This window comes from Biomphalaria glabrata, chromosome 2, assembly GCF_947242115.1.
Source record: "Biomphalaria glabrata chromosome 2, xgBioGlab47.1, whole genome shotgun sequence".
Lineage (NCBI taxonomy): Eukaryota > Metazoa > Mollusca > Gastropoda > Planorbidae > Biomphalaria > Biomphalaria glabrata.
The window spans coordinates 36,555,756-36,582,774 of NC_074712.1; the positions used below are offsets into that span (position 1 = coordinate 36,555,756).

The following is a 27,019-nucleotide window of genomic DNA, read 5'->3' on the forward strand; positions in this document are numbered from 1 at the left end:
TTATTCTAAGACTCAATCCCCAAGTCTGCTTAAAGTTATTCTAAGACTCAAGCCCCAAGTCTGCTTAAAGTTATTCTAAGACTCAATCCCCAAGTCTGCTTAAAGTTATTCTAAGACTCAATCCCCAAGTCTGCTTAAAGTTATTCTAAGACTCAATCCCCAAGTCTGCTTAAAGTTATTCTAAGACTCAATCCCCAAGTCTGCTTAAAGTTATTCTAAGACTCAATCCCCAAGTCTGCTTAAAGTTATTCTAAGACTCAATCCCCAAGTCTGCTTAAAGTTATTCTAAGACTCAATCCCCAAGTCTGCTTAAAGTTATTCTAAGACTCAATCCCCAAGTCTGCTTAAAGTTATTCTAAGACTCAATCCCCAAGTCTGCTTAAAGTTATTCTAAGACTCAATCCCCAAGTCTGCTTAAAGTTATTCTAAGACTCAATCCCCACGTCTGCTTAAGTTATTCTAAGGCTCAATCCCCAAGTCTGCTTAAAGTTATTCTAAGGCTCAATCCCCATGTCTGCTTAAGTTATTCTAAGACTCAATCCCCAAGTCTGCTTAAGTTATTCTAAGACTCAATCCCCAAGTCTGCTTAAGTTATTATAAGACTCAATCCCCACGTCTACTTAAAGTTATTCTAAGACTCAATCCCCAAGTCTGCTTAAAGTTATTCTAAGACTCAATCCCCACGTCTGCTTAAAGTTATTCTAAGACTCAATCCCCAAGTCTGCTTAAAGTTATTCTAAGACTCAATCCCCAAGTCTGCTTAAAGTTATTCTAAGACTCAATCCCCAAGTCTGCTTAAAGTTATTCTAAGACTCAATCCCCAAGTCTGCTTAAAGTTATTCTAAGACTCAATCCCCACGTCTGCTTAAGTTATTCTAAGACTCAATCCCCACGTCTGCTTAAGTTATTCTAAGACTCAATCCCCAAGTCTGCTTAAGTTATTCTAAGACTCAATCCCCACGTCTGCTTAAGTTATTCTAAGACTCAATCCCCACGTCTGCTTAAGTTATTCTAAGACTCAATCCCCACGTCTGCTTAAGTTATTCTAAGACTCAATCCCCAAGTCAGCTTAAAGTAATTCTAAGACTCAATCCCCATGTCTGCTTAAGTTATTCTAAGACTCAATCCCCATGTCTGCTTAAGTTATTCTAAGACTCAATCTTCAAGTTGGCTTCAAGTTATTCTAAGACTCAATCCCCACGTCTGCTTAAGTTATTCTAAGACTCAATCTTCAAGTTGGCTTCAAGTTATTCCATTACTCAAACCTTAGGTCTGGTTAAAGTTATTCTTATATTTATACCTAAGGTCTTACTTAAAGTTATTCAAATTCATACCTCAGCTTTTCTCAAAGATCCAGAGTAATTCTTCTCAACCCTAGACTATTACAAACATTAGAGCCACTCAAGTTACCCCTCCCCCATACCTTAAAGTATTCACAACTTAACCTATGGTTGTTTTATAATTCAAATCCTTAAAGCTTTAAAAAAAAGCTTTCTTATGAAAATTGTTTTGTTACTGGATATGGCCTAAATAAAATAGATCTGCTTAGAAATGTAACAAGTAACAAAAGCTGTATTACTGTTTGCTGTTGTTTAATCTTGATTGCCTCATCGTAGCGAGGAGGTTCCTTGAAAGGGCCATTGAAGAAAGGATTTGATGTACACCTTTGTATGGCTGTCTGCTTCTGTGCTTGTTCACTAACCAGAGGAGTTGATGGAAGTGAGGCAGTTCTGCAAAATCAAATTATTTTTTTATTTAATGAATAATGAAATGTTTTTAAAAATCATAATAGAAGATTTCATTGTATCAGACTGGGACAGAATTGTTGCATCATGGTAAAACTGCCATTACTGTGACTAACCTTGTGATAATACCATTGGTGTGACTAGTGATCAAAGCATTAGAAACAGGATTCATCAAAAAAGGTTGAATGCTACTTATCTGAGACTTTGGTACAGTCGTGGTAGCAGGAGGACCTATATGTGAAAAGAAGACAAATTAAATAATATCATAATGAGGCCATTTCCCTAGTACACAGACTTTTTAACAAGTAGTACTGGAAGACCTGCTTAATTGCATGCTGCATAATCAAATGATTAATCAAAAGCTCCCAGCCCACATTTACTTTTCAAACAAGTGCTTTGCCTAAATGCCTAACTAGATATTGCGCAACAGGCTTGAAATTTTTCCAGCTGTCATTGTCATCTCATTGATTTTTTTCAGAACATACATACATATATACTCCTTACAATATGCTTTATATATTAGATATATTGCCTCAATTTGTCCTGTTTCAGTTTGACCAAAAAAAAAAATCATAATTACACACTTTAATTAGTATGTTAGTTGTAAACACCTTAGACTATGATAGCTACGGCAGTAAAATAGTTGGTACTAATAGTTACAAACAATCGAACACATTATAGAATAATAGCAAATGGCTGCCTGGTCGTGCGGTTTGCGCGCTGGACTGTCGTTCAGATATATCGATGGTCCAGGGTTCAAACCCTGCCCGCTCCCATCCCCCGTCGTCCTGCGGGAGGTTTGGACTAGGAAATAATTATCTTCAACTCTGAAGGAACATCCGAAACATGTAAAACATTTTACAAATATTTTACAAATAGATCACAAAACGTACCCATTGTTTGAGCAATCCCAGGCTCTGTTTTGATTGACTGAGCACTCTGCATGTGCTCTGTTTTGATAGGCTGAGTACTTTGTGAGGGCTCTGGTTTGATTGGCTGAGCATTCAACACAGGCTCTGGTTTGATCGGCTGAGCATTCAGCAAACTCTGGGAATGAGCATTAAGTAGTAACTGAGCAGGCAGCTGAAGGGAGGGCAAAGTGGGGGATTTGACTGCTGTCACAGCTGACGCAGTTGAGGTAGTAATGGGCTGCAGCTGCGGAGGAAGCTTCATTTGACCAGAGCTGGTAAGATTGATATGAATGGCATAAGGAAGAGAAACAGCCGGCTGACCGTTTGCACTGGTAACCATACTTATCAAATTGCTTTCGCTGGTAACAGTGGAAAGACTGTTCAGGTTGAGGCTATTGGATGCTGTGCTGACATTGGAGGAATTGCTAACAGTAACTGATGTCTGCTGTTGCTGTTTCTGCTGTTGCATTCCTGTTGAGATATATAAATATATTAATAGAAAAAAAAGGTTGTCATGATAATAACAATCATAATAAATAAAAAAATTAAAATATAGTACCCATTTCAAAGAAGTCAATATTTAATTTTTTTTTAAATGATCATGAAATTTTTAGAAAGACGTTCAACATAAAAAAAGGAGCACTTATGTGAATTAGTACTAGCATATGGAATAAGAAATGTGTCTCTATGTCTTATGAGTTACTGTTGAGTATTTTAGGCAACTAACATGCAAACAAGTGATTGATTGTGATTGTAAAATTTGATATATTCTATATGCATTTGATAATTCCTACAGTGAGTCTCATAAAAGAGACAATGTGTATGTATGAGGAAAAAGAATGTCAAATAGAAATAACTACCAAAGGGGGGTGGAGAAGTGGTTGACATTTGATAGATATAACAATATTAATTTTTTTTTTTCATTTGATATTTAAAGGGAAACTCCGATGGTTTTGACAATTTTTGATATAATATGTGTTTTGATTTATAGATAATGAATATATTATTCTTTTTTTTTTATTTGCAAGAATAACTTAGTAATTGATGCTTTTGTGACAATTTTTCTGCGCATCCAAAACGGTCAGATTTTCACTGAATTTCTGTGTGACGTCACAAGTGTGCACTCAAATCCTATAGATAAGGAGGCGAAAAAAAAAATATCTTTGATAAAAAAAATTTTCGTTAGTAGATCGTTAAAATACTTTAAAAGAAATTTCTAATGGTGTATAAATTATGACTGTACGTTTGACAGTAAGAAAGTTATGATTTTTTTGTGCCGTTTTGACCTAACATTGGTTGACATGGAAAAAGTGATGAGAGAGCTTGTCGCTGGCTCAGCCGGCGAGACACACCCCAAAGGTCAAAAGTTAAAAAGTTGAAATTGAGTTTCGTAGACGATAGATCTACTTATTAAATAAGAAATCGGTTATATAGGTCTAGATCTAAATTTAGCTAACGCAGTTGTGACGTCACGTCTTTTTAAACTATAAACATCTCGCAGAAGCCTGTTTTTTTTTAGATGTGAAGAATTTTCTGTCTAATTTATTAAATATAAAATTTTCTGCGCATTTAAATAAAAAATGATATAATGTTTACTATTACAACTTTTTACGCAGAATTTAAATATGTCAATAACTAAAATTTGAAAAACTATCGGAGTTTCCCTTTAATCTAAACTTGGAGTTTAAGATTAATGCATAATCCTAAAAAAATACAAAGATTTGTAGATCACTTCTTTTGAACATCTTACCTGACATGATGAGTGGGGTTTGTTGTAGACTGTGACCATTTAAAAATATAGATGTAGTTGGCTGTTGCTGTTGTTGCTGCTGTTGATGCTGCACAACACTAGCCATTGTCTGCTGGGCAGCCAGTGAATTCTGAAGCTGGACAGGCCCAGCCAACACCTGACTTATTTGCTGTGGGATTGTCAGTTGCTCTTGGCTTAGCTTGGTTAGCAAGGAATTCTACAAATATAAAATAAAGTGACTGAAGTAGTACATAGGGAAACAAAAGGCTAGAGCTGTATAATAAAGAATGACACTAACTATTTCAGGAGTTTTCTTATGATAATTGTGGTGATAAATACATTAGCTCAGCTACTAAATCTACTAGTCGTTTAGATTTCTGAGACCATTGTAGAGTTGATAGTCACTGAAAGTTGTATGAAATGGTATTGATACTACACATAAAAAACTAGGGAACCATTGCTCCATATCTTCTGGCAATACATCAATCTCATAAATATCAAACCACAAGGTCGTATGGCAAAAAACAAAAAAAATAATGATCCCAAAAATATTTATGGTGGTTTTTTTTTTTCTACCTCTCTTGAAATGCATCTGGACTTGTTCTCTATTTTTGTTTTTGTCACAAGAAATTTTGATGATGCTAAACAATACATGGAGGCCCACAGGTATAACAGGCTGGAGTGGAGGGCGGCAATCAGTCTCCTTCACCTAACCCACAGGTAAATTCCAGTGCTGAGAGCAATATGGGAGCACAATGTCAAGGGGAAACAAACCTTAAGACTTGTAGCATGGAAGAATTCTCTCCCTTTCCTCCTGCCTTCTCCCACCCTCCCCTCCCTGCTCAGGTTTCTAGCCAGGAATAACAAGATTTTCTCAGGCAATTAAGCCAAGAAGAAGCAAAGTTAAACTGAATAATACTTTTGGTGCAGGTAGTCAAGGAGGTGGCAGCAGCCGAGATGTTTTCTATGTTAATACTCATCTCAAGTGCAGTTTCATAATTCTTTTATTTGGTTTTTACTTGAACATCATGAGTTAAAAATAGTTCACAATACAATTTTCTTCTGGCTTTCTGTGGTCCAGAAATGTCTATTTTAAGCATCACTAACTTTTAAAGCAGACGCATATCACTAAGGAAAATGTTGGCTGAGTTAATAATCATTTAAATTACTTTTTCATTACTTAAATAGAAATGACTTTTTTTTTATTGTACAATTTAACATTTCTAAATTACAAATAAAAAATAAGTGAGGACTGCAGGTGAAGCAACATGGAGTCAGACTTTCTTAGTGGAAGAAAAAAAGTTTTTTGTTGAATTGTTCTTATCACATTGTTAAAAATATTTACATTTACAAATAATAGATTTTCTTTTTTTTTTCATTTATATATTTCCAATAGTACAGCCAAATACAGATATGGCAAAAAAAATCTGGGCATGAGTGTGTTTTTTTTTTGCCTCATCTTTAATGTATATCAGGGCCTTCCTTATGTTAGTTGCTCTAAATTGGGCCCTTGGCAGGGGCCCCAGAATTTACATACATTTAGCATATCAATTAATCATGGCTATCAGGCTTTTAAAGATGTAGGACTTAGAGGGTTAACATATTTAGTGTACCTTACGACTAACGTAACTTTAATGAAGCCACTAGTGCCTATTGCATTTGAGTTGCTGCCTATGTATGTTGTATAATAAATGTCGATATAATGATCTAAGTAATAATAATAGCTGTTATTGTAAAATAATTTAGAAGAGGGGCCTAGCAAGGATCCATTAAATTGGGCCCCACAATTTGTAAGGCCTGCCATATATATACATATACACACACACTTGAATTGTAAGCAACCAAAAAACAAAATTTTACATCTATTTTTTGGTGTATCAATTTCTTTTCCTACTATACACACAAAGAAATAATCATTAACCAAGTGTACTATGAGTGCAGTGGTTGAAAACAAAAATAGAAAAGACTCTGGGAAAATCCCAGACAGTTGAATGTGAGCAGAGTGTCATGAAGCACAGCACATTCCATAGCTCACCTTTCAACAGTCCCTGCTACTCAAACAAAACACACAAAGCATACTTGTTAGTGCTTTCAGTTATGTTAAATCAAAAACCCAGTGTCAGGAGTCAAAGTAACATAATCAGATGGGATACAAGTCAAACTAGAGCTCAAATGACTAAACAGTTAGTTTATGAGATTCATCATGAGACTTCAGGTCATAGTGATGAGACACACAGTAAGTACCAGGAGAGAATGGGGTGGGAGAGAGAGGGTAAGAGAAAGGTAAGAAGAGGGTTAAAAAAACCCATTACAACCAAATGATTAATTAGTTTACCTGAGGAAAGTTGGATGGTATACGCACTTGCCACATCTGCTGTTGCTGTTGTTGCAGCTGCATTTGCTGCTGTTGTAGCTGTTGAAGCTTGAGTTTCAAATGGGACTCCTGCAGTTGCCTCTGAAGCTCTTCAATCTGCTTGGCCTGGGCTAAGACCACATGGTCATTGGTGGTCAAAGCCACAGAGTTCTGCTGTTGTAGGGCCTGCTGTTGGAGCTGTTGCTGAGCTTGTGTCTGCTGGAGTAGCTGCTGCAATGTCTGTAGCTGTTGCAGCTGCTGTAGTTGAATCAGAGAGGCTTGTGATGTCAGCTGTACAGAGCAAATATTGACAAAGAAATATACACATGCTTCTATATCCTTTTAAAATAAGGAACACTTCATTGTAGATCATATAAATGATATCAGCATTACTAAGTGAAACTGTAAAAATATCTGAAGTGTAGCCAATGATAAGATAAGATAAGATAATTTTATTGATTCAATCAAATGGAAATTCAGTTTGACTACAATTGACAAGATTAAGAAGTCATCAGTGCTATGACCAGCTTCACTGAAGTGTAATATAATTGTATCAAGAATGTTGCAGTAAAATGACAGACTACTTGTAGTGCGAGGCAGTCTAAAACTGTGTCAGGCATGGACTAGCTGCCCATCCTGATTTCACATAGAGCTTTAATAAACAAACAATTTTAAATCAAGTATTCAAGTGACACTGATATCACATAGCTAAATGTAAGCTGCATATACTGAAATTACACATTAGTGACAAGTACTCTAGGGACCAACTCCTTCATTTATTGTAGTTCTGTATCTAATAGCTAAGAATCAGGTACACAACAGATCATCTATCTCACACTTAATAGCTAGCTTAGTATCTAAATGACCAAATGGCTCACATGTTTTACATAGCTTGGTAACTAAATAGATAAGAATCAGGTACTTGAGGGACCAGCTCCATCACATCTTATAACTTAGTATCTAATAGCTTGGTACACAATGGACCACCTCCCACTTATCTTACAGCTTAGTATCTAACTGCCAAGCATCAGGCACACAAGAAGTCAGTAGTCTAAAATGCAATCACACAGAAAATGTAAGGTAAATAAGGAATATAGCCACCTGATATTACATACACACTATGTATGACTGTCATAATTTCTAGCACAGAGATAGAATTCTCAAATCTTGTTTATACAATTTTGTAAATAAAGATGAAATGGCAAAAACCACTTCTTTAACATGCTATATTTCTGGTAATTTAATCTATGACCTTCAATAGACAGAATAAAAATCAAGAATAACCAAGAGCAGATAATCCAAAAAGTAGTAATATTGAAATTGTATACTTTTAATCATAACAATGCAAATGTAAACTTTTTTTAGCGGCCCCAAAAATGGGAAAAGACGCTATTTGTTTTGTGTGGCCTGTCTGTCCGGTTTAGATCTCATAAACTAGAAAAGATAGTGAAACTCCAACATCACAATATATTAGACCATTCAAAGTTCTGATGCAATGGCTACTTTTTCTTTTCTGAAAGCGAAAAATCTAATTTTTAAATCACTTATGCAAGCAGTTTTTTCATAAAAATACACCACTTTTACAACTATTCACTATTAATAGTAACAAACACTTGAGGCTCTTTATTAGGGGAGATGACGATTTACCATAGTTTCAACACATTTATGCAAATGGTTGTAGATTTTTTGTCAAAAATTATTTTTGTTTATATTTGTATTGTTAAGTTATTAAGTTGTTCTGTTATACTAAGTACTATATTTACACAACAAAATTTTTTTTATTTTTTTAAAGAGAAATTTTTTTTTTTTTACAGAAATGTTTTATTCTTGAGGAATAAGAGATTGGCCCTTTACGAAACAATTAGATCAATCAGATATTCATTATAAGACATGAGTTAGGCCAGGTTCACATCTAACTTCACATTAAATTTCACCTATCTTTCGGTCTGCTGGACCGCTGCGGCAAGACACGAGATCTGTTAAACTTTTTTTCTCCATTATTTTCTGTCATTTGTCTTTGATAGAATTTCATTCTGATAATATTGAAACCTGCCTTTTTACCTGCCTGGGTGGACCTTTTGGGGGTGATTTTCAGTTTGTGTTTCCACACAAACTGTCTTTGTAATCTTGTTATGTGGTGCTTTTTTCAAAAGAGCTGCAGATTATTCAACATAATCACATAAGTTAGAATGCAAATCCAATGCAGGTAAAATACTGCAATAAGCGAAGTATTCAAAAAAGGAAAAACATCTCTCAGGTAGGCCTACAACTTAAAAAGACTTTTTAAAAAACAGATGGAACGGAAAGCACCATTCAAATGCTGCCACAGCTTTCACTATTGCAAGGTTTATCTCCCCTTGTAAAACAAAATTAATTACGACTACTTGAATTATTATTTTTTATTATTATTATTATATTATTATTCATTTTTAAAATGTATTCCTGTGTTTTCATGGACAATGAATCATTGGGCAAAGTTTCAACTTGATCTTAGAATAGGAAGTGGGAGAACTAAGTGTAAAAGAATCCATCCAAACTGAACTTAGTAATAAAATTAAAACTTTAGTGAAGTGATCAATCCAGGCAGGTAAAAGGGCAGGTATCAATATTTTCAGAAAGAACATCAGAATTAAATTTGATCAAAGACAAATGACAGAGAAGAATGGAGAAAGAAGGTTGACAGATCTTGTGTGGTGCCCCAGTGGTCCAGAAAACCAAAGGATAGTTGAAAGTGAATGTGAACCTGGCCTAACTGATGTCTTATAATGAATATCTTATTGATCTAATTGTTTTGTAAAGGGTCAATCTCTTATTCAAATCCCCAAAATAAAATAGAAAAAAAAAATTCTGTAAAAAAAATTCGTTTAGTTAAGTGTTCTACGGATAGGTTGCAACGCTGCAGTTTACGCGATAATATGAAAAACTACTGGTCGTGCGGTTTGCACGCTGGACTGTCGTTCAGATTTATCGATGGTCCCGGGTTCAAACCCTGCCCGCTCCCATCCCCCGTCGTCCTGCGGGAGGTTTGGACTAGGAAGTAATTATCTTCAACTCTGAAGGAACATCCGAAACATGTAAAACATTCAACATTCAAACATAAATGCATAATAGATTTTTTCTCTTAAAAAAAAGGAAACATTATTTTTGGGTAAATGTAGTAGTTAGTAGGACTGATCTTACATAATGTAGCAATACAATTGTAAAAATAATAATTTTGAGACAAAAAATCTAAAACCATTTGCATAAATGTGTTAAAAATATGACAAATCTCCCCTACTAAAGAGCCTCCAATGTTTGTTACTATTAATAGTGAATAGTTGTAAAAGTGGTGTATTTTTATGAAAAAAACTGCTTGCATAAGTGATTTAAAAAATTAGATTTTTCACTTTTAGAAAAGAAATAAGTAGCCGTTGAATCAGAACTTTGAATGGACTAAAAAATTATGATATCGGATTTTCACTATCTTTTCTAGTTTACGAGATCTAAACAGGACGGATGGACAGACATTTCACACAAAACTAATAGCGACTTTTCCCCTTTTGGGGGCAGCTAAAAAGAAATTATATTTGTTGATTCTAAATGTTTTGTACCTACATGTTACTTTCAATAAACTAATCTCATTACACTCAACAAAAACTTTATGAGGGTGTTACATGGTCAGCAGAATAATCAACCATTAGAAGTTGAATTTTGTAGCTTCCTACCACCTTATTGTGAAGCTAAATAGTTTTTAAACTGAAATTTGCATATGCAAATGATTTATTCATACACTAGAATTCAAGCTTCAATGGAGATGTCATTTTCACCAGTTTCAGTTTCTTGAGTGAACAGCATAAGAATTTATTTATAGTAGTATTCAAAGCAAAACAAAAAGATTGTATTCTTATATACTTACTGTCTGTGTTAGTGGTGCAGTAAGCTGGACAGGAGAGAGATGAGTTGGTGATAGTTGCGACAAAGGAACCTTTACTGTCTTCAGTAAAGAATTACTGTCACTGGAGGAATTAGGTCCTATAGTTTTAAAACCAGTTAAATCAGTGTTGGGGCTAAGATTCAGTGTCTTCAGAGAGGACATGCTATCAGGACTGCAACCTAAGTTGACAGCCTTAACAGTTCCAGCTTCTGTGTTTGGACTTAGACTGACACTCTTGATGGTGTTGTTGGTTTCATAGTTGGAACTTAGGTTGACAGTTTTGATACTACTTGTGTCCAGAAAATTTGTGTTGATCTTTATAGGATTTGTGTCAAGTGAATTTTGACTCAGGCTAATTGTTTTGAAGTTGCTATTGCTCATGGGTTGGATTAAAGTTTTGAAGTTAACAGAATCTAAACTGTGTCCGAGGCTGGCCGCCTTGAAAGCAGTGTCATCCACCCCCTGGTTTAGGTCTACAGAGACAGAGTCCACTTCCATTGGCATCATCTCTGCTGGTACTACAGAGCTGGGCTGTGTGTGGTCAGTGCTCATGGAGACCACAGTCTGTCCAGGTGCCATGACAGTGTGACAAGTATTTAGTACTAGTTGGTTGGCAGAAGATTTCAAGAGGCTTTGTGTCACTTGCGGAGACATCTTGGATGTTACAGGTGGAGGTGATGTGCTGTCGTAATCTGGTGTCATGGGAGTGCGAGGACACTGACCAGCACTCACATAACTTTGGGGAGAGTTTGGTGGGGATATATCAGTTGTAGCCATAGGCTCTTCTTTAATCATTGGCTTGACACTAACAACAGTCTTAAGACCTAAGGTTGTTAATGGTAAATGGATGGGCATGTTGGAGCTCTGGAGTGTTGATCCAGAGGTCAGGTACACTGGTGTAGATGTGGTGGAAGGAATGGGTCTTATAATTGAGGTGGCATTAGAATCTCCATTAGGTTCTTGCTTGATCTGAAAGCTGGTCTGGCTAAACTGAAGTGGTGTGGATACCCGTGAAGGAGGGAGTGGAGTACTAGTCTTTGAAACTGTTGCTGAAGGAACCAGTAAGTTATTTGAGCCCACACTCTCAGTGAAAGGCTTCAATCGCTCAATAAGTTGAGGTTTTGGACCGGATACAGGTAGACTGCGTTTCTTGAGTTCTGCTTTAAGGTCTGCAACTTTCATTTCCTCCAGGTTCCCAGTTAGTTTGGGTAAGCTTAAAGCATTGGCTGGTATGGCAGTCAATGCCTTTGCGGCTGTTCTAGGGGCTACAGACTGGGTAGGTCTAGACGGGGGAAGTGGTGGTGGTGGAGGAGGAATAGGGGGAGTCTGGGAGATATGAGTGACAAGTTGCCCTGGCTGTTGGTTAAGCAAAGCTTGAGAACCAGAGGGTTGAACCTGAGGCTGCTGGAGTGAGACAGTGGAAACAAGGTTACTGCCTACAGACAAGGGTTGGATGAAAGAAGGGGAGGTACATGTGCTTGAGATCACAGGTGAAGTGACATTTGACTGGTTGGAGGAGGCATCACCCATACTTGAGGTGGGTATGCCTGGGCTGACAGCAGAACCCTGTTGCTGTTGCTTTTGCTGAAACTCCAGCTGCCACTGAAGGAAGAGCTGCTGCTGCTGCAACATAATATGGTAGGGTGTATCTTCTGTTGTGGGATTGTTGTTGTTGTTGGTGTTGCTGTTGGTAGTGAAAGTGGGTGCTGGGGTGGAGGATGTGGTGGACTGGTTCTTTACAACTGATGGGGGACCTTTATACTCATGGAATTTTATTATTCTAGCTTTTGAAGTCGCTTTTGGCTTGAGCTTTTTTGAACGAGGCTTTCCACTGTTGGAGTGAGAATTGATGTTGGCCACAGTTGTGACAGCCACTGGCTGCTTGGACAATGCCATTGCTGCAAGAGATGTGCTAGATGGCACCAGTGGAATCTGCTGTCCTTTGCTAATAGTGACAGGGATGGCAATGCTCTTAGAAAAGGTGAAAGAAATAGGAAAGGACTCTGCAGTGGTAATGGGTGTTGTTGAACTGGGGCTGCTGACATCAGACAACCCAGAAGATTCATCCATTTGTGGTGATGGTGCTCCATCACTCCCGACACTTTCTTCATCAAAGGTGTAAGATGATCCTGACTGATCCATATCTTCAGTGTCACATGTGGGAATAAACTGGATAGTTCCATCTGTAATGAAGCAGAAATAATGATCCACAATAAAAAAGCAAATGGGAAAATAAAGGGGGGGGGGGTTCGAGTTCAGAGTCAAAAGTTCAAGTCTAAAAGATATTTTTAACATTTTACAAACATTTTTTTAACAAGATATTACCTTTGATAGCATTGGCCAGCTCATTAGATGGCTGAAGTATATTGCCTTGAACTAACTCTAAGGGCCCAGGTCTGTGTGCTAATTTGTCATTGAGGCCATCCAGTAAGCGAGAACGCTTCAAAAGCCTTTGCCTTTCATGTAATGATGGATCAATGGTAGTATCTGGCAACGAAAGAATCATAAGATAAACCAAAACATTGTCTTGATAGAAGCTATTTCTTATCTTCAAATACTTGTAATGTATTTACCTTCCAAGATATGTTGCTGTACAAGTGCCTGCCTGTCTGGTCGATGCTGAATTTTGTGCCTCAACAAATCACCAGTCTACATAAGAATGCACAGTTTATAATTTAACACATTTTGACATACAATTATTATTACTGTACATATAATAGGATGGACATTGCTTTACAAGCATGGCTCTTAAGAACTTTGAATAACTTACTTTAGCACGCTCCAGCTGTTTAGTCTTTTCTGCAAATGCTGGGGGGGTCTTTAATGCTGCAAATATAACACAATGTCTGCTGTATTTAAAAATAGGATTTTTCATAAGCTCAACAACTGTATAAATTTATATTTTCATTTTAAACTATCACTTTTCTTCAAAAGAAAATAACAGAAAATCATTTTCTGATGAGTTTTTTTAAAAAATCAATTTGTATCATCTGTTATTTTATTTCTTTATTATTATCAAAATTTTCTTCCAGATATTCATGACAGTGTTAAAGCCACTTTGGCAAGATGTGGAAGAAAAGGTGAGATAAAAGATGTAGGTAAAGAAGTCAATAAACACTGAGAAATATTTTTTGTAGCTCTGCTCATTTGTCTTGGTTTATTCTCTGCAGACAAGGCAAAACATAAAGGTGAGGGGTAGGGGTGAGGGGGGATGAGAAGAATAACAAACACAATGATCTACAGGCAATAGGAACAAATCTGATCTCTTGTAGAAGACAATTGTGTGTCAAGTTTCTGTCAAGTCTTCCCTTCACAAACACAGCTTTTACAATATACTGCTGCTTGAGTCATCGAGTGCAGCTTTGTACAAGGAGAAAGAATGACATACCATTTTTTATGGTCAAATATACTGAGAGTCAAGAATTGACAGCTTCTTAATTATCATACGAACAATATTTTTGTTGAGAATCAGTTTCTAAAACTAAGGATTCAACATTTTCAAATACAGTATAAGCAAGAATAAAAAAGACAGCTGAAGAGTAGGTCAGGTTTAATCCAATTTTAATATATTCTATATTAATTCTTTCTCTGCTAACTAATGATACCAATGCTGATTGGACCCCATTAAATTGAATTATTTTTTTGTTTTATAAACATTAATTATTGTTATATAAAAATGCATGCATTTTCCTACACTGATATACCGAAAATAACAATTCCGATTACATACAAAATTCTGATTACATACAAAAAGTTTTGGAAGTTTAATTGTAACAGGATAGTGAAACACTAATGAGCAAAATTAACAATTCTATCGGAACGTAGAAAATAATTACAGAGAGAAAGAGTTAATTTTTCTTTCCTCCCAATGTTGGCTAAACAGCAAAATTCTAAAATATTGATTGGAGGTATCTTCAAATGTTTGGTAGAAATAAAGAAAACTGATTACATGAACATTATGAGTAAAATTGAACAAGTTCCTTTTTAAGGAAAAGGATTCATCAGTTCTGTACACCTTTAAAATAACCATTTGTTCAATAAGACCAGTTTGATTAGCAGAGATTTGATTGAAGGCAGCCTCACAACTCAGTTCAGTCACAAAGATTGACAAACAGAGAGATGCAGTGGGTAGAGCATCTGCCTGCCTCCTACTGCACAGACTCAGCATGAACTGAGTAACTTGACAAGTGAGCCAAAAGACTACCTGTCCAGCAGGTGTTTGGAAACAAATCATATTTCAAAGTCCTCAGCTTAATTGAACACACAGCATTTTATAAACAAAATTCTAACAGCTGTTGGACTGAGCAACAGTTGAGAGGGGGGGGGGTCATTACAAGCATGTACTATTAGCTGCCTAACCAGTGGCTGAAACTTGTAGGTTGGCTAAGGATGGAGGCAGGTCAGGTAAAGGTGGATGGGGGGGGGGGGGAATATATATTTTTTATTCTAATATAAAGGGGTAATGGTTGATTTCAATAGGTCTGTAAAACCCAAATTTGATCTGATGTGTCAATGACATTTATTTGTCTTAAATAACAGAATGGACATTGAAAGCAGATTATAAATTTTGTATTTGGATTACAATAATCAAATAATCTAGGACAGAAGGGCCACTGATTATAAAATTAGTATTTAGAGTGCATTAATCATTAGCAGAATGGCCAGAGATATCCCGTATGAAATGTCACAGGACTTCTATCCTTCCAAAACAAAAAAAAAAACTTTATTTCAACACTGATGTTAGCCATATTTCATAGGACAACCAGAAATAAGAGTTTTATATTCAAGTAATCAGGTGTTCTATACAAGACAAGGTTACAAAGACAGTTTGTGTGGAAAAGCAAACTCAAAATAGGCCCCCGAAGTGGTTCACCCAGGCAGGTAAAAATGCAGGTTTCAATATTTTCAGAAAGAACATCAGAATGAAATTCTATCAAAGACAAAAGACAGAGAAGAATGGAGAAAGAAGGTTGACAGATCTTGTGTAGTGCCCAGCGCCATTTTGTGTGTGTATGACAGAACGTACTAACTTAGCAATACAAATGTAAAAAAAAATTTTTTTGACAAAAAATCTAAAACCATTTGCATAAATGTGTTTAAAATATGGTAAGTAGTCATCTCTCCTACTAAAGAGCCTCCCCAGTTTGTTACTATTAATAGTGAAAAGTTGTAAAAGTGGTGTATTTTTATGAAAAAACTGCTTGCATAAGTGATTTAAAAAATTAGATTTTTTGCTTTCAGAAAAGAAAAAAGGAGCTGTTGCATCAGAACTTTAAATGGCCTAAAATATTATGATGTCGGATTTTCACTATCTTATCTGGTTTACAAGATCTAAACGAGATAGACAAATGGACAGACGGATGGACGGACAGACATTCCACACAAAACTAATAGCATCTTTTTCCCTTTCGAGGGCCGCAAAAAATGAGTTGAGTTTTTGACAAGATTGTTTTTGGCTCCACCTATTTCCTGACTCTAGGCAAAAGACTAATGAGGTTGAGTGAATCCCTGCGTAGCATATCTTGACTTCTATCCATTGAACTTATTATTTTGTCAGACTTTTCAAGCTGAAGTCTGAAGGCAAAAAGCTAGCACTGCCAAACATTTTAGAAATCATTGCCAAGATAAAGCCTGAAAGTTTAAGTCTTGTTTTTTTTAACCTATTTACTCAATTTGATTCTCCCCCATGTTCAAGGTTAGTGAAATCAGTTCAAGTAACATTATGAACACACAATCTCCTGTTTCCCTGATTTTCTATGTGTACTGGTCTCTCATCACAGTTGTATTGTCCAATAGAAGTGTTGCAGAACTAGAGGGTTACTTTCATCCTTATCTTATTTTAACCAGACACTATTGTTCTTTAGCTGCACAAGAACCAGAGCATAACATGAGTATTTAGGTCAGCATTTAGCTTTTCAATTAACTTTATAGTCTGGTTTATTTCAGCTTTAGAAGTAGACTCAACCAAGTAGAAAACTGTAGGTAACTTTAGTCTGGAGTCATACCATCTGTACCAGGAGTTCAGTTCTCTGCTGTTTTCATTAGAACATCTATCATACCATTTACAGGATAACAAATTGGACAAATATTGGTTTTTGTTTTTTTTTACCTTAAATAATTTCACATTTTCTTTTTATGATTTGATATGTAACCAAAAACACTGACACTCAAGAGGGAAAATATTCTTTTTGTTTGTTGTATTGAAACCGTGATAATTCTCATAGAATGTTAAAACCTAGACATAATTCAGAGAAAGTTAAATATGTTTCAGAGAGTTAAAACAAAATGTTTCAGAGAGAGAGAGAGTTAAAACCATGTTTCAGAGAATGTTTTCTACAAAGAATGTTAAAACTGTATGGTAGTCAGGAAAGAGAGAAAAATACAGTGTCTTTTTTAAACATTTATTGATGAGAACAAATCTAAATGGAGCAATAAGGGAAAGACAAGCAACATTACATAGGGTAAGTCAATACCAAATGCTTTTAAGAAAATTCTAATATAAAAACTTTTCACTTAATGACTCTTGAAATGTCTCTGCTTGAAAAAAAACTTTTTACAGGTAAGTAATTTCTGAAATAACTTAATTTGCTAATTCAGCAGAAAAAAAGACTCCCAATAATAAATATAACATTGAAGAAAAATCTTTTTTTGTTGTTGTTGTGCACAGCTAAAAATGAGCCTAGGTAATATTCATACATATGTAAATATGCATATTTATACTTATTAACTAAATGATGTCTTTATTGTTTTTTTTTTTAATTAAAAACTCCCCCCCTGCTCTTTGGCTGCTGCTGATACACTGCTATTTAGTGTTGTTAATAAATAACTATGGTGTTATCATTATAATCATTTCTTAGACTTTTGATAAACACTCTACAGCAGTCATGACATCTAATCAATAGTGTCTACATTATAGGTTGAATGTAGATCTTCTATCTTAACACCAATCAACTACAAATCGTAGGTTACAATGTTAAAAGTATTTTTGTTTTTTTTTTGTTTTGGAAAAATAAGAAAGAAAAAGTCAGAAATCAACAAAAGTACTTTCCCCATAAATGAGGTCATCCCAGCATGATGACAATAACAGGTAGGTTGGCTTAACAAGTAAGAAATACCTAGGTTATTAGCCCCAGTATCTCCCCTTTCCCTCTCCTAGTCTGTTCATAACATTGCTACTTTCCTCAAGCTTCCAAGATGAATGCATAGCTAGCACAAAAACTCTTGAGTCAGCATAGCCTGTCAACTAACTCATCTTTGTAAGTAATGGAGTTATTAAGCATTCTGGCTAGATCTGGTCAGCAATGGAAAGTTTTCCAATAGTTATAAGCTATAGCAATGCTTTCTGATTGATGATATCCTATATATTTTGTTGTTGGACAACAGATGAGTTTTTGTCAATGAACCAAGTTAAAGAGTGTAATCAGAGAGAAAAGTTCTGAACAGTTTTACATTAGAAACATTTATTTTGCAAAGACAATGGCTGGGCCAAGAGCATGATATCATCCCCTTGATTTTGAGCAGAAGATGTTGTGACTGGAAGATAAATGACTTTCTGCACTAGTTCATCATTCACGAAAAAATACAGGTGGGACAACTTTGTCTTTAGATTGGGAGCAGAATGCCTCACACTGAGTCATTGAAGACACATTTTTGATATTTGTGTGCAGAGGTGGCACCCAAGACCCATCTGTAGGGAGGCTGTGTGTGGCAGAGGTCCTCCCCACAATCAATGTGTCAACAAAGGTGACATGAATGACTGGGTTTAATTAAATCGTGTGTGGCAGGACATTGATCTATGTTGATTTCATTCAGGCAATAATAGAACTTTTAAAAATTATATGTACATCTCAACTTTCCCATGGTCCAACTGAAGCTTGGCAGACACAAGGAATGTTTTAAAGATATGCCCTTCACCAAGCTAAAAGTCACTCAGAGACGACAGCTAGTGCAAAACAGGTATTTTGAACAATTAAAATAAGCAAATTGCAAAGTTCTGAAGGAATTGAAAAGATATTTAAATGTTTAATTTTGATTCAAATCTTTTAATAACTATATTTTTTACTCTATGAAATGTTGAATCATTGTACTAGGTGAACCTATAATGCTTATCTATTATAAGACATTATGTTCAAACTCATTCAAAGTTCAAGCAATCATTTTATGGTATTTATTTTTTTTTCAAACCTGCATTCCATTCAAGCAAAGAACAAATATGTTATTCATTGTGATATTACACCTAACTGGGACACCAAGACTCAAACTGAAAACTGATTGGTTTGGAAAGTGAGAGCTTTACCACTCACTCAGCATGCTCCGAATTTTATTTTTCTATAATTATAATGTAAGAAAAATTTCCTTATGGATAATAAAGATTATTATTATTATTAATGATCTTGTTCTTGCAAGCGAAAATTGCAGTTATAGTGTTGTCAATATAATACTTACGTGGGTAGATGCCTCGATCCACCAACTCATTGACAGATCTCCTCAGCATCAGCTTTCTCTTTAATGCTGAAAGTATAGTAGATGATTTCAAGTAAACTACAGGTAGCTTTTATGAATGACTGGCTTACTATATTAAGAGAAGTTACAGCAAGCAAATACTGGTAGCTTTATGAATGACTAACTATTTTCAGAAAAGTTACAGAAAGAAAATGCTGGTAATTTTTACTGAATGACTAACTAGACTGAGAGATGTTAAAGCTAGCAAATGATGGTATACTAATACATTTTTTTTTCTTAATATGTAACCCTTAGAACACAATGCTGAAGTGAAACTTATACAGAGGAGAGTTACATACATCAAGTTAGGTAAAGTTTTGAGTGACATGGATGTAGTAGGAATGTTATAGGAAGTAAAAATAAAAACAAAACAAAAAACAAACAACAAAAAAACAAAAAAAACTAGTGATATAAGATATTCTGCCAACCAATAATCAATCAATCCCATGGTAAATAACGGAGGTAGATAACTATTTCCAATTAGTTTCTGACAAATTTATGCATTTTCCAACAGACACTGGTACATGCCATAATACCCAGATATACCTTCACATTTTACTAGGCTCATCTCTAGCCAAGAAATTTAGAAAAGCTTTTCTCTATTTTTGATGAACATCCAAGTTACATTGAAACTGACAGTTTGACAACTTGCACCACTATTAAGGCTGTTTCTTTATGCTCCTTAATAGTGGCTGTTTCTTTAGACCTTCAAATATGGCTATTTCTTTGGACCTTAAACTTCATTTTATTCTCCTTCTTCTTCTTCAAGACAACTTTTTGATGCTGAGCTGTGAGCTCTTTTGCAGAGACTGTGCCAAGTAAAAATAGTGTGCTGTTCTCTTCAGTAAACAGAGTTGGTTATGTCGGGCTGTTGTGGTAGGAATGCCTAAGTTGGATTTGGAAGGGGCATTGAAAGAGGATGTGGTTTACAATTTCATAAGGGTAGGTGGGTAGGTGTGTGGGATTTATGTTGTTAAGATGGTAATTTAACAGAGGTGTGTGTCCTGTTCTTAGTTGAAAGATTGTAGATTGCTCTTTGCGGGGGAGGAAGTAAATACTGTCCAGTTTGTTTGGCATGGTCTTTTCTTTCTTATTCTCCTTAAGCTTGGCTTTTCTTTAATTGCAAAGCTTATATCAGCTCACTATGTCTGTCGGTCATGGTAAAAAGTTTGTGCACATTTTTTCTCCCACAACCATTCTACGATCAAGTTGCAAGTTGAAAACTCGCACAATTATTCAATGGTGTAGAAAATACATCAATACATGAATCAATAAAAAAATGAACTAATTAGTCAATCCATTACTGGTAATATAGTTTTTTTATGCCAACAAGGTATATTAATTAATTGATTAATCCTTCAGTATTCACAGATCCCTTAGATCATTGTACACCTTATTTCTTGCACACCCATTCTCAGATCATGTTGAACCTTTCAACTATTATTTATTGAACCTAACAAACCATGAATTAATCAAGAAATTAACCAATTAGTCAAGTAATCATTGGTAATTAAGTATTTTTGTTTGATTTGGAAATAATTTCTACATTATAGAGATATGGTTGTAAGTGCAGATTTCTTTCCCTTAGATAACCTTTTGTTGTTGTTTTTTTAGGCTGTTTCTTTTATTCCCCTTAAACTAGGCTGTTTCTTTAATCCTGAGAAATTGGTTTTAGCAAACAAGATATTAACAGCCAACTTGAGCATGACCTTATTTGTCATTCAAAACTCTAAAGGTCATTGATGTCTATTACAAATGGACAGGAGAAGAAAACACTTCACTGAAGCCAAGATGTGTCCTGGTGTATATTTTAGAAGGTATAGATAGGGTTTGGATAAGTTCAATTCCAAGGTTCTAGTTTGATAATATCTTATGTAACAACAAGGAGTATTCTTTCTTTCTTTTTCTTCTCAGATGCTCCAGTAATAACAAAACCATGTTTCTCTCAAGGCACCTTTCACTAGGAATCTAGTGGCAGTAGAGATCACCTTGTCGCACCAAAACCAAATCCAGCCCAAGGTGTTATTTTTATAAGGTCAATGCCATGAAAGTCTCAACCTGAACATGTCTGAAAGCTGGGTGAGAGTCCTTGAGTTTTTTTTTTATAAGGTCAAAGGGGCAATCTATCTATGTTTGTGTGCTGTCGACACATCTTGTAAGTAATCAATTCTTAATATTTGATGTGACAAACTTTTTGTTGACCTCATGGCACTAAACGGTCAAATGATTTGTATGTTTGTATAAAAAGTACATTTAAAAGTCCTGTGTCTGAATGAGGTCACTTCAAAGTCCTTTTTACGATACCTCTTCATGAGCAGACGCTGATCTCAAAAATGGCTCTACTGATTTTCCTAGAAATTTTATATATATATATATATATATATATTGCTGAGAAAAGAATTACTAACTCATTGTCCACATGGGGAAAACTCTAGTTTGACTGTTATAATTTTTCAAAGTAAAAATAAATAAATGTAAATTTATCTAGAGACTAAATCTAGGTTTAGATCATATATTGGTTCTGAAAGGAATATTGAGTTCCTGAAAGAACTATCGAGTTTGGGAATTTCTGAATGTTAGGCTTTATTAATTCAAGAGTTAAATAAATGAATGTTCAAGAACATTTTGAGTCTTCTAAATGTAGATCTAAATGCTTATCATTGGACTATTCCATCAATACATTTTGTCTTGGGTAGACGGGGAGAAGGGGGCGGGGGACAAAAAATGTTTTTAAATCTAACATTCATTCATTTTTAAGAGAAAAACAATCACACAATAAGTTGCATAAAGGGGGTATTGTCTTTTTTTTTTAAAATAATTTTTTAAATGTTTTTCTTCTCGTATATATTTGGTCACTTTGAAATCAGTTTCATAAGGGCCTTTAAGAATGCTATATACCTGTTTAAGTCCAATATGTCTGTAAAAGGTCATATGTCTCTGTAAGAAGTCACTTTCAAGTCATGTGTCTGTATCCTGGTGTCCCTCTAATGTCCTATTTGTATTGACAATGCCATTTTTGAAAGTCCTATGTGTCTGTATGAGGTCACTTTTGTACAAGTCCAACTTATAGGTATATGGTCACTTTAAAATTCTATGTGTCTATATAAGGGCTCTTAAAATGTTCTGTTTAAGGTCACTTTGAAAAACTAGAGGGTCAATTTAGAATCCTACGAGTCCCTAGATGACAAGGTAACATGAAGTGATGGGCCAGGATTTAAGCCAAGACTTGTAAGACAATAGGACAAAATTAATTGAAATAAAGCGTTTGTATGTCTAGAGTTGAACACCAACATTTTTGTGTTTACAATTAGTAGAAAAGTTATTTAAAGCAGTGCTATTTCACGAGACTGATACTCTGTTGAGAAGACGGGTGCTAACTGGCACTAGGTGAGTGGACTTAGTCCACAGGCAGGAGAAGACTATTCTCAGGCTCTCAGTCTATTCAGGGAGAAGACTATTCTCAGGCTCTCAGTCTATTCAGGTGTCTCAAACCTACTTTCAACAATGTACCTCTAAGTAAACAAAACAAAAACTGATATCTCCGCGAAACGAAACAAAAAAAAAGTTATCAAGGCAGAAGACGTTAAAAATAATCGTTTATCTTAAATGAAATCAGGGAGCAGGTTAAACTGACGTCACAGCAATGCAGGTGAAATGATGCCTAAGGTGTATACATGTAAAGAAACAAAATGAAGAGTGCGTGGGTGAAAATGTGTGTGTGTGTGTGTGGGGGTGTGTCGAGGTTTACGGAGGATCACTTTTGATGGAGCATTAAAATACGTTATTGACATCTTTGGTTTTGTCATCATTTCAACAGTCCAGACTAAAGCTCACTGAACACTAGGACTACATACAGTGAGTTGGCTTTCAATGTCTTCTTTCAACCTAGCCTATAGTAGCACTCATCAAATTGGATGAAGTCAAATGGTCATTTTGAAAATCCGAAATAAGGTTTCAGCAGCGCATTAAAAAGAAAAAAGAGGTAATAAAGGCCATCATTCCAACTCCCCCTTTCCACGCCAGCTATGCTCCTGTATTTAGTGTCTGTTAAATCCCATCCCGTGCTTAGTTGAGTTATTGAGGGAGACCTACAAGTGTGAAAATGCGCTTTATTTAGGCTATAACGATTGCATGCAACATGAACTATTTTTTCTCCTGGCCATAATGAACGTCTCAATAAGTAGCGTCAAGGAAGCGAACTCCAGGCGAGATTATTTTGATCGTCTGCACAGACTGAAGCTTATGTCACATTCGGCTGACTCAAAACATCACAGGCACTCAGCACAAAGATTCTCGTCAACGACCTAGCATCATCAAGACATCAACCCAGATGATTCTATTTGTTCTTTCTTTAACCGCTTTATTCTATCTCCATGACAGCTGCAGTCACGAGACTATAAGTGATGATGTCCATACAGACGTGTGTTTGACATGTTGGTGTGCCGCTAGTTCAGTGTGTTAGACACAAAGAAAATCAAGTGCTAGAATGTTTAAAAAAAAAAAGATATGATCGGTTCTGGTATATGCTATTATTCCTGCACGCTCGATCCTCAAATTTGTTTTGCTACTACGACGGCAAGGTGCCGCTAGGACAGTGTTTCTCAAACTTTTTTGTCTGGCGGCACAGTAAAAAAAAACTACAAAAGTTTCGCGGCACACCACGAAGAGCAACAGTTGTTTTATAATAAAAAGAAAAAAAATATTAGGCCCTACCTGTTTTTAAGTAATATATTTAATGTTAAGGGTGTGCCTGTTTTTTTAGAGCAAATGTGATCTAATCGAGGCTCCAGAGTCGACAAACAAACTCACATTTCATCGTCTATTGTAAGAAGTCTCTCTCTTTTCTTAGACTTTGATTTCAGTCAGTGCTCAAAATCCAAACTCACAAAACCATGAAGATGCAAATGGAAGAATTATTTTGATTGCTTTTAAACTGATTGCAGGATATAACTTGTTGATTGAAATCTAAAACACATCCAGGCTTTTCTCGGCAAAACTTGACTTAAGAACGGCATCGTTGCTTTAAATCAATGAGCTTCTCTGCTTCTTCAGTTGTCAAATTTGTAGCTTCATTGTTTCCAAATGGATAACTGACCCATCCAATCCATATTCATTACTTCCAAGTGTTGAAAATTAATGCCACAATGCTGACTGCAAGTGTGTCAAAGTGTCCAGAATTTCGGGGGTGATTTCTTTAGTTGAAGCACATTCATTGTAAGTAGGAAAGCAGTTGAAGACTCCTTTCGAGATCTTACTTTGCCACAAAGACAATTTTTCACCAAATGATTCAGTTTGAGGATGCAGTGATGGTTTCCGATGGTCCTTGAATTTAATTTGTCAAATAAATCAGAGAGAAACGTCACATTAACCACCAGATCTCGTCATGAATAGAAAATCCAACTTGAAATCAATCCCTTTTCTGGCAGCTTTAGGTAGTTCGTAAGTGTCTTAGCTTGTTTATTTTGTTGAGCCCTGATGTTTTCAAAAGTATTTCTTCAGTTGCACTTTTACAGCTGGATATTTAGTTTCCAAGTGTCTCTTCAATTTGCTTGAAACAAGCGTCTCATTCGACAGAGTTGCATTGCAGATCAGACAGAATGGCAATGGTTCAGAAGATATGAAACCATATCTGATGTAATCTTCTTTGTACCTTCGTTTGGTTCCTTGCTTTTCATTTAACGCTTTCGCAGTTTCATTCTTGCTAACGTATTTCTCCATGGATAACAATGAATAAGGCTTATTATTAATTTGTTATTATTAGCATACACCTAACCAATTTACTTGAAACACATCGCTTATTATTATCGTTACCAATTCGAGAACTGCTGTGCGTCTGCTAAGGCGGCCAACATTTTATTCATTATAATAATATATGTATAGTGGACAATTCCATAGCCTGAATATCTAACACCCCTTTCCGTCATAATGGAAAGATCCACTACTACTACTGGTCATTGCAAGTGGAGATGTCATCGCAACGTAAAATCAAAATTTAATAGTAGGCAGACCTGTGTAACGCTGCACGTGTGGCGTTCTAAAAACTCCCGCGGCACACCTGCAAATCTTCGGCGGCACACTAATGTGCCGAGGCACACAGTTTGAGAAACATTGCGCTAGGAAATATCACAATCAAGAAGTAAACTAGTACTTTCATTCTATCCTCTCAGTACAGTCGTAAATATAATGTAGGTTTCTGAGCTTCAATTTCTTTCTACTGACGTCTACAACACCTTTCTCTCGCCTACAACACCTTTCTCTCGCCTACAACACCTTTCTCTCGTCTACAACACCTTTCTTTCGCCTACACCTTTCTCTCGTCTACAACACCTTTCTTTCGCCTACACCTTTCTCTCGTCTACAACACCTTTCTTTCGTCTACAACACCTTTCTCTCGTCTACAAGACCTTTCTCTCGTCTACAACACCTTTCTCTCATCTACAACACCTTTCTCTCGCCTACAACACCTTTCTCTCGCCTACAACACCTTTCTTTCGTCTACAACACCTTTCTTTCGCCTACACCTTTCTCTCGTCTACAAGACCTTTCTTTCGCCTACACCTTTCTCTCGTCTACAACACCTTTCTTTCGTCTACACCTTTCTCTCGCCTACAACACCTTTCTTTCGCCTACAACACCTTTCTCTCATCTACAACACCTTTCTCTCATCTACAACACCTGTCTCTCGCCTACAACACCTTTCTCTCGCCTACAACACCTTTCTTTCGTCTACAACACCTTTCTCTCATCTACAACACCTTTCTCTCGTCTACAACACCTTTCTTTCGCCCACAATACCTTTCTGTCGTCTACACCTTTCTTTCGCCTACACCTTTCTACAACACCTTTCTTTCGCCTACAACACCTTTCTTTCGCCTACAACACCTTTCTTTCGTCTACAACACCTTTCTTTCGCCTACAACACCTTTCTGTCGTCTACACCTTTCTTTCGCCTACACCTTTCTACAACACCTTTCTTTCGCCTACAACACCTTTCTTTCGCCTACAACACCTTTCTTTCGTCTACAACACCTTTCTTTCGCCTACAACACCTTTCTTTCGTCTACAACACCTTTCTTTCGTCTACAACACCTTTCTTTCGCCTACAACACCTTTCTTTCGTCTACACCTTTCTTTCGCCTACAACACCTTTCTTTCGCCTACAACACCTTTCTCTCATCTACAACACCTTTCTCTCGTCTACAACACCTTTCTCTCGTCTACAACACCTTTCTTTCGTCTACAACACCTTTCTCTCGTCTACAACACCTTTCTTTCGTCTACAACACCTTTCTTTCATCTACAACACCTTTCTTTCGCCTACAACACCTTTCTCTCGTCTACAACACCTTTCTCTCGTCTACAACACCTTTCTCTCGTCTACAACACCTTTCTTTCGTCTACAACACCGTTCTTTCGCCTACACCTTTCTTTCGCCTACAACACCTTTTATTCTCGGAGTAAGAAGAGCGCATGGACCCCTCCAAAAAAAAAAGATTAAACTAAAAAAGAGTATGACGTTTCAAAAATTTTGTTTCTTTCAGTCAGTGCTGAGAAATGCATTCTCCTGGCGTCTAGAGCACACTGTTCATCTTAGCAAATGAAAATACTCAGGTCAAACTAAATCCAATAAAGAATTAGGCAGCGCACGCATGTATGGGATTGGTGAGATCATCGTAAAATCCTTTTCGCGTTAATTTACACGTCGCTGACCTTTATTATTTTTTTGGTCACACAAAAGACGTTAACATAAACAAAGTTGGCAGTCATGAAAGACAGTCATGAAAATTTTGAGCATTTTCACAGCACAACAATGCAGACGTCTCAATATTACAGACAGGATGAACT

The 27,019-nt window shown here is 36.1% G+C and overlaps 1 protein-coding gene and 1 long non-coding RNA gene across 7 annotated transcripts in view; both read right to left on the bottom strand.

The window, feature by feature from the left end:
• The window catches only part of LOC106051103 (mucin-2-like), a 110,805-nt gene that overhangs the window by 8,695 nt on the left and 75,091 nt on the right, over positions 1–27,019 (bottom strand). For 5 of the 6 annotated variants that reach the window (XM_056020299.1, XM_056020298.1, XM_056020297.1 and 2 more), the window contains 10 exons: positions 19,118–19,183; positions 13,443–13,498; positions 13,246–13,321; positions 12,998–13,159; positions 10,655–12,855; positions 6,742–7,050; positions 4,407–4,623; positions 2,639–3,127; positions 1,862–1,976; positions 1,580–1,730 (listed from right to left, as the gene is read on the bottom strand). In XM_056020299.1, coding sequence (XP_055876274.1) covers positions 1,580–1,730; positions 1,862–1,976; positions 2,639–3,127; positions 4,407–4,623; positions 6,742–7,050; positions 10,655–12,855; positions 12,998–13,159; positions 13,246–13,321; positions 13,443–13,498; positions 19,118–19,183 — 3,842 coding nt within the window. Of the gene's footprint in view, positions 1–1,579; positions 1,731–1,861; positions 1,977–2,638; positions 3,128–4,406; positions 4,624–6,741; positions 7,051–10,654; positions 12,856–12,997; positions 13,160–13,245; positions 13,322–13,442; positions 13,499–19,117; positions 19,184–19,720; positions 21,518–27,019 lie in introns of those variants that run through there. The other variant, XM_056020303.1, reaches the window with a different exon arrangement.
• On the bottom strand, positions 25,393–27,016 carry LOC129924585 (uncharacterized). The gene is made up of 2 exons (XR_008776566.1): positions 26,301–27,016; positions 25,393–26,263 (listed from the first exon to the last, which is right to left on the bottom strand). It is a non-coding gene; the product is annotated as an uncharacterized LOC129924585 (long non-coding RNA).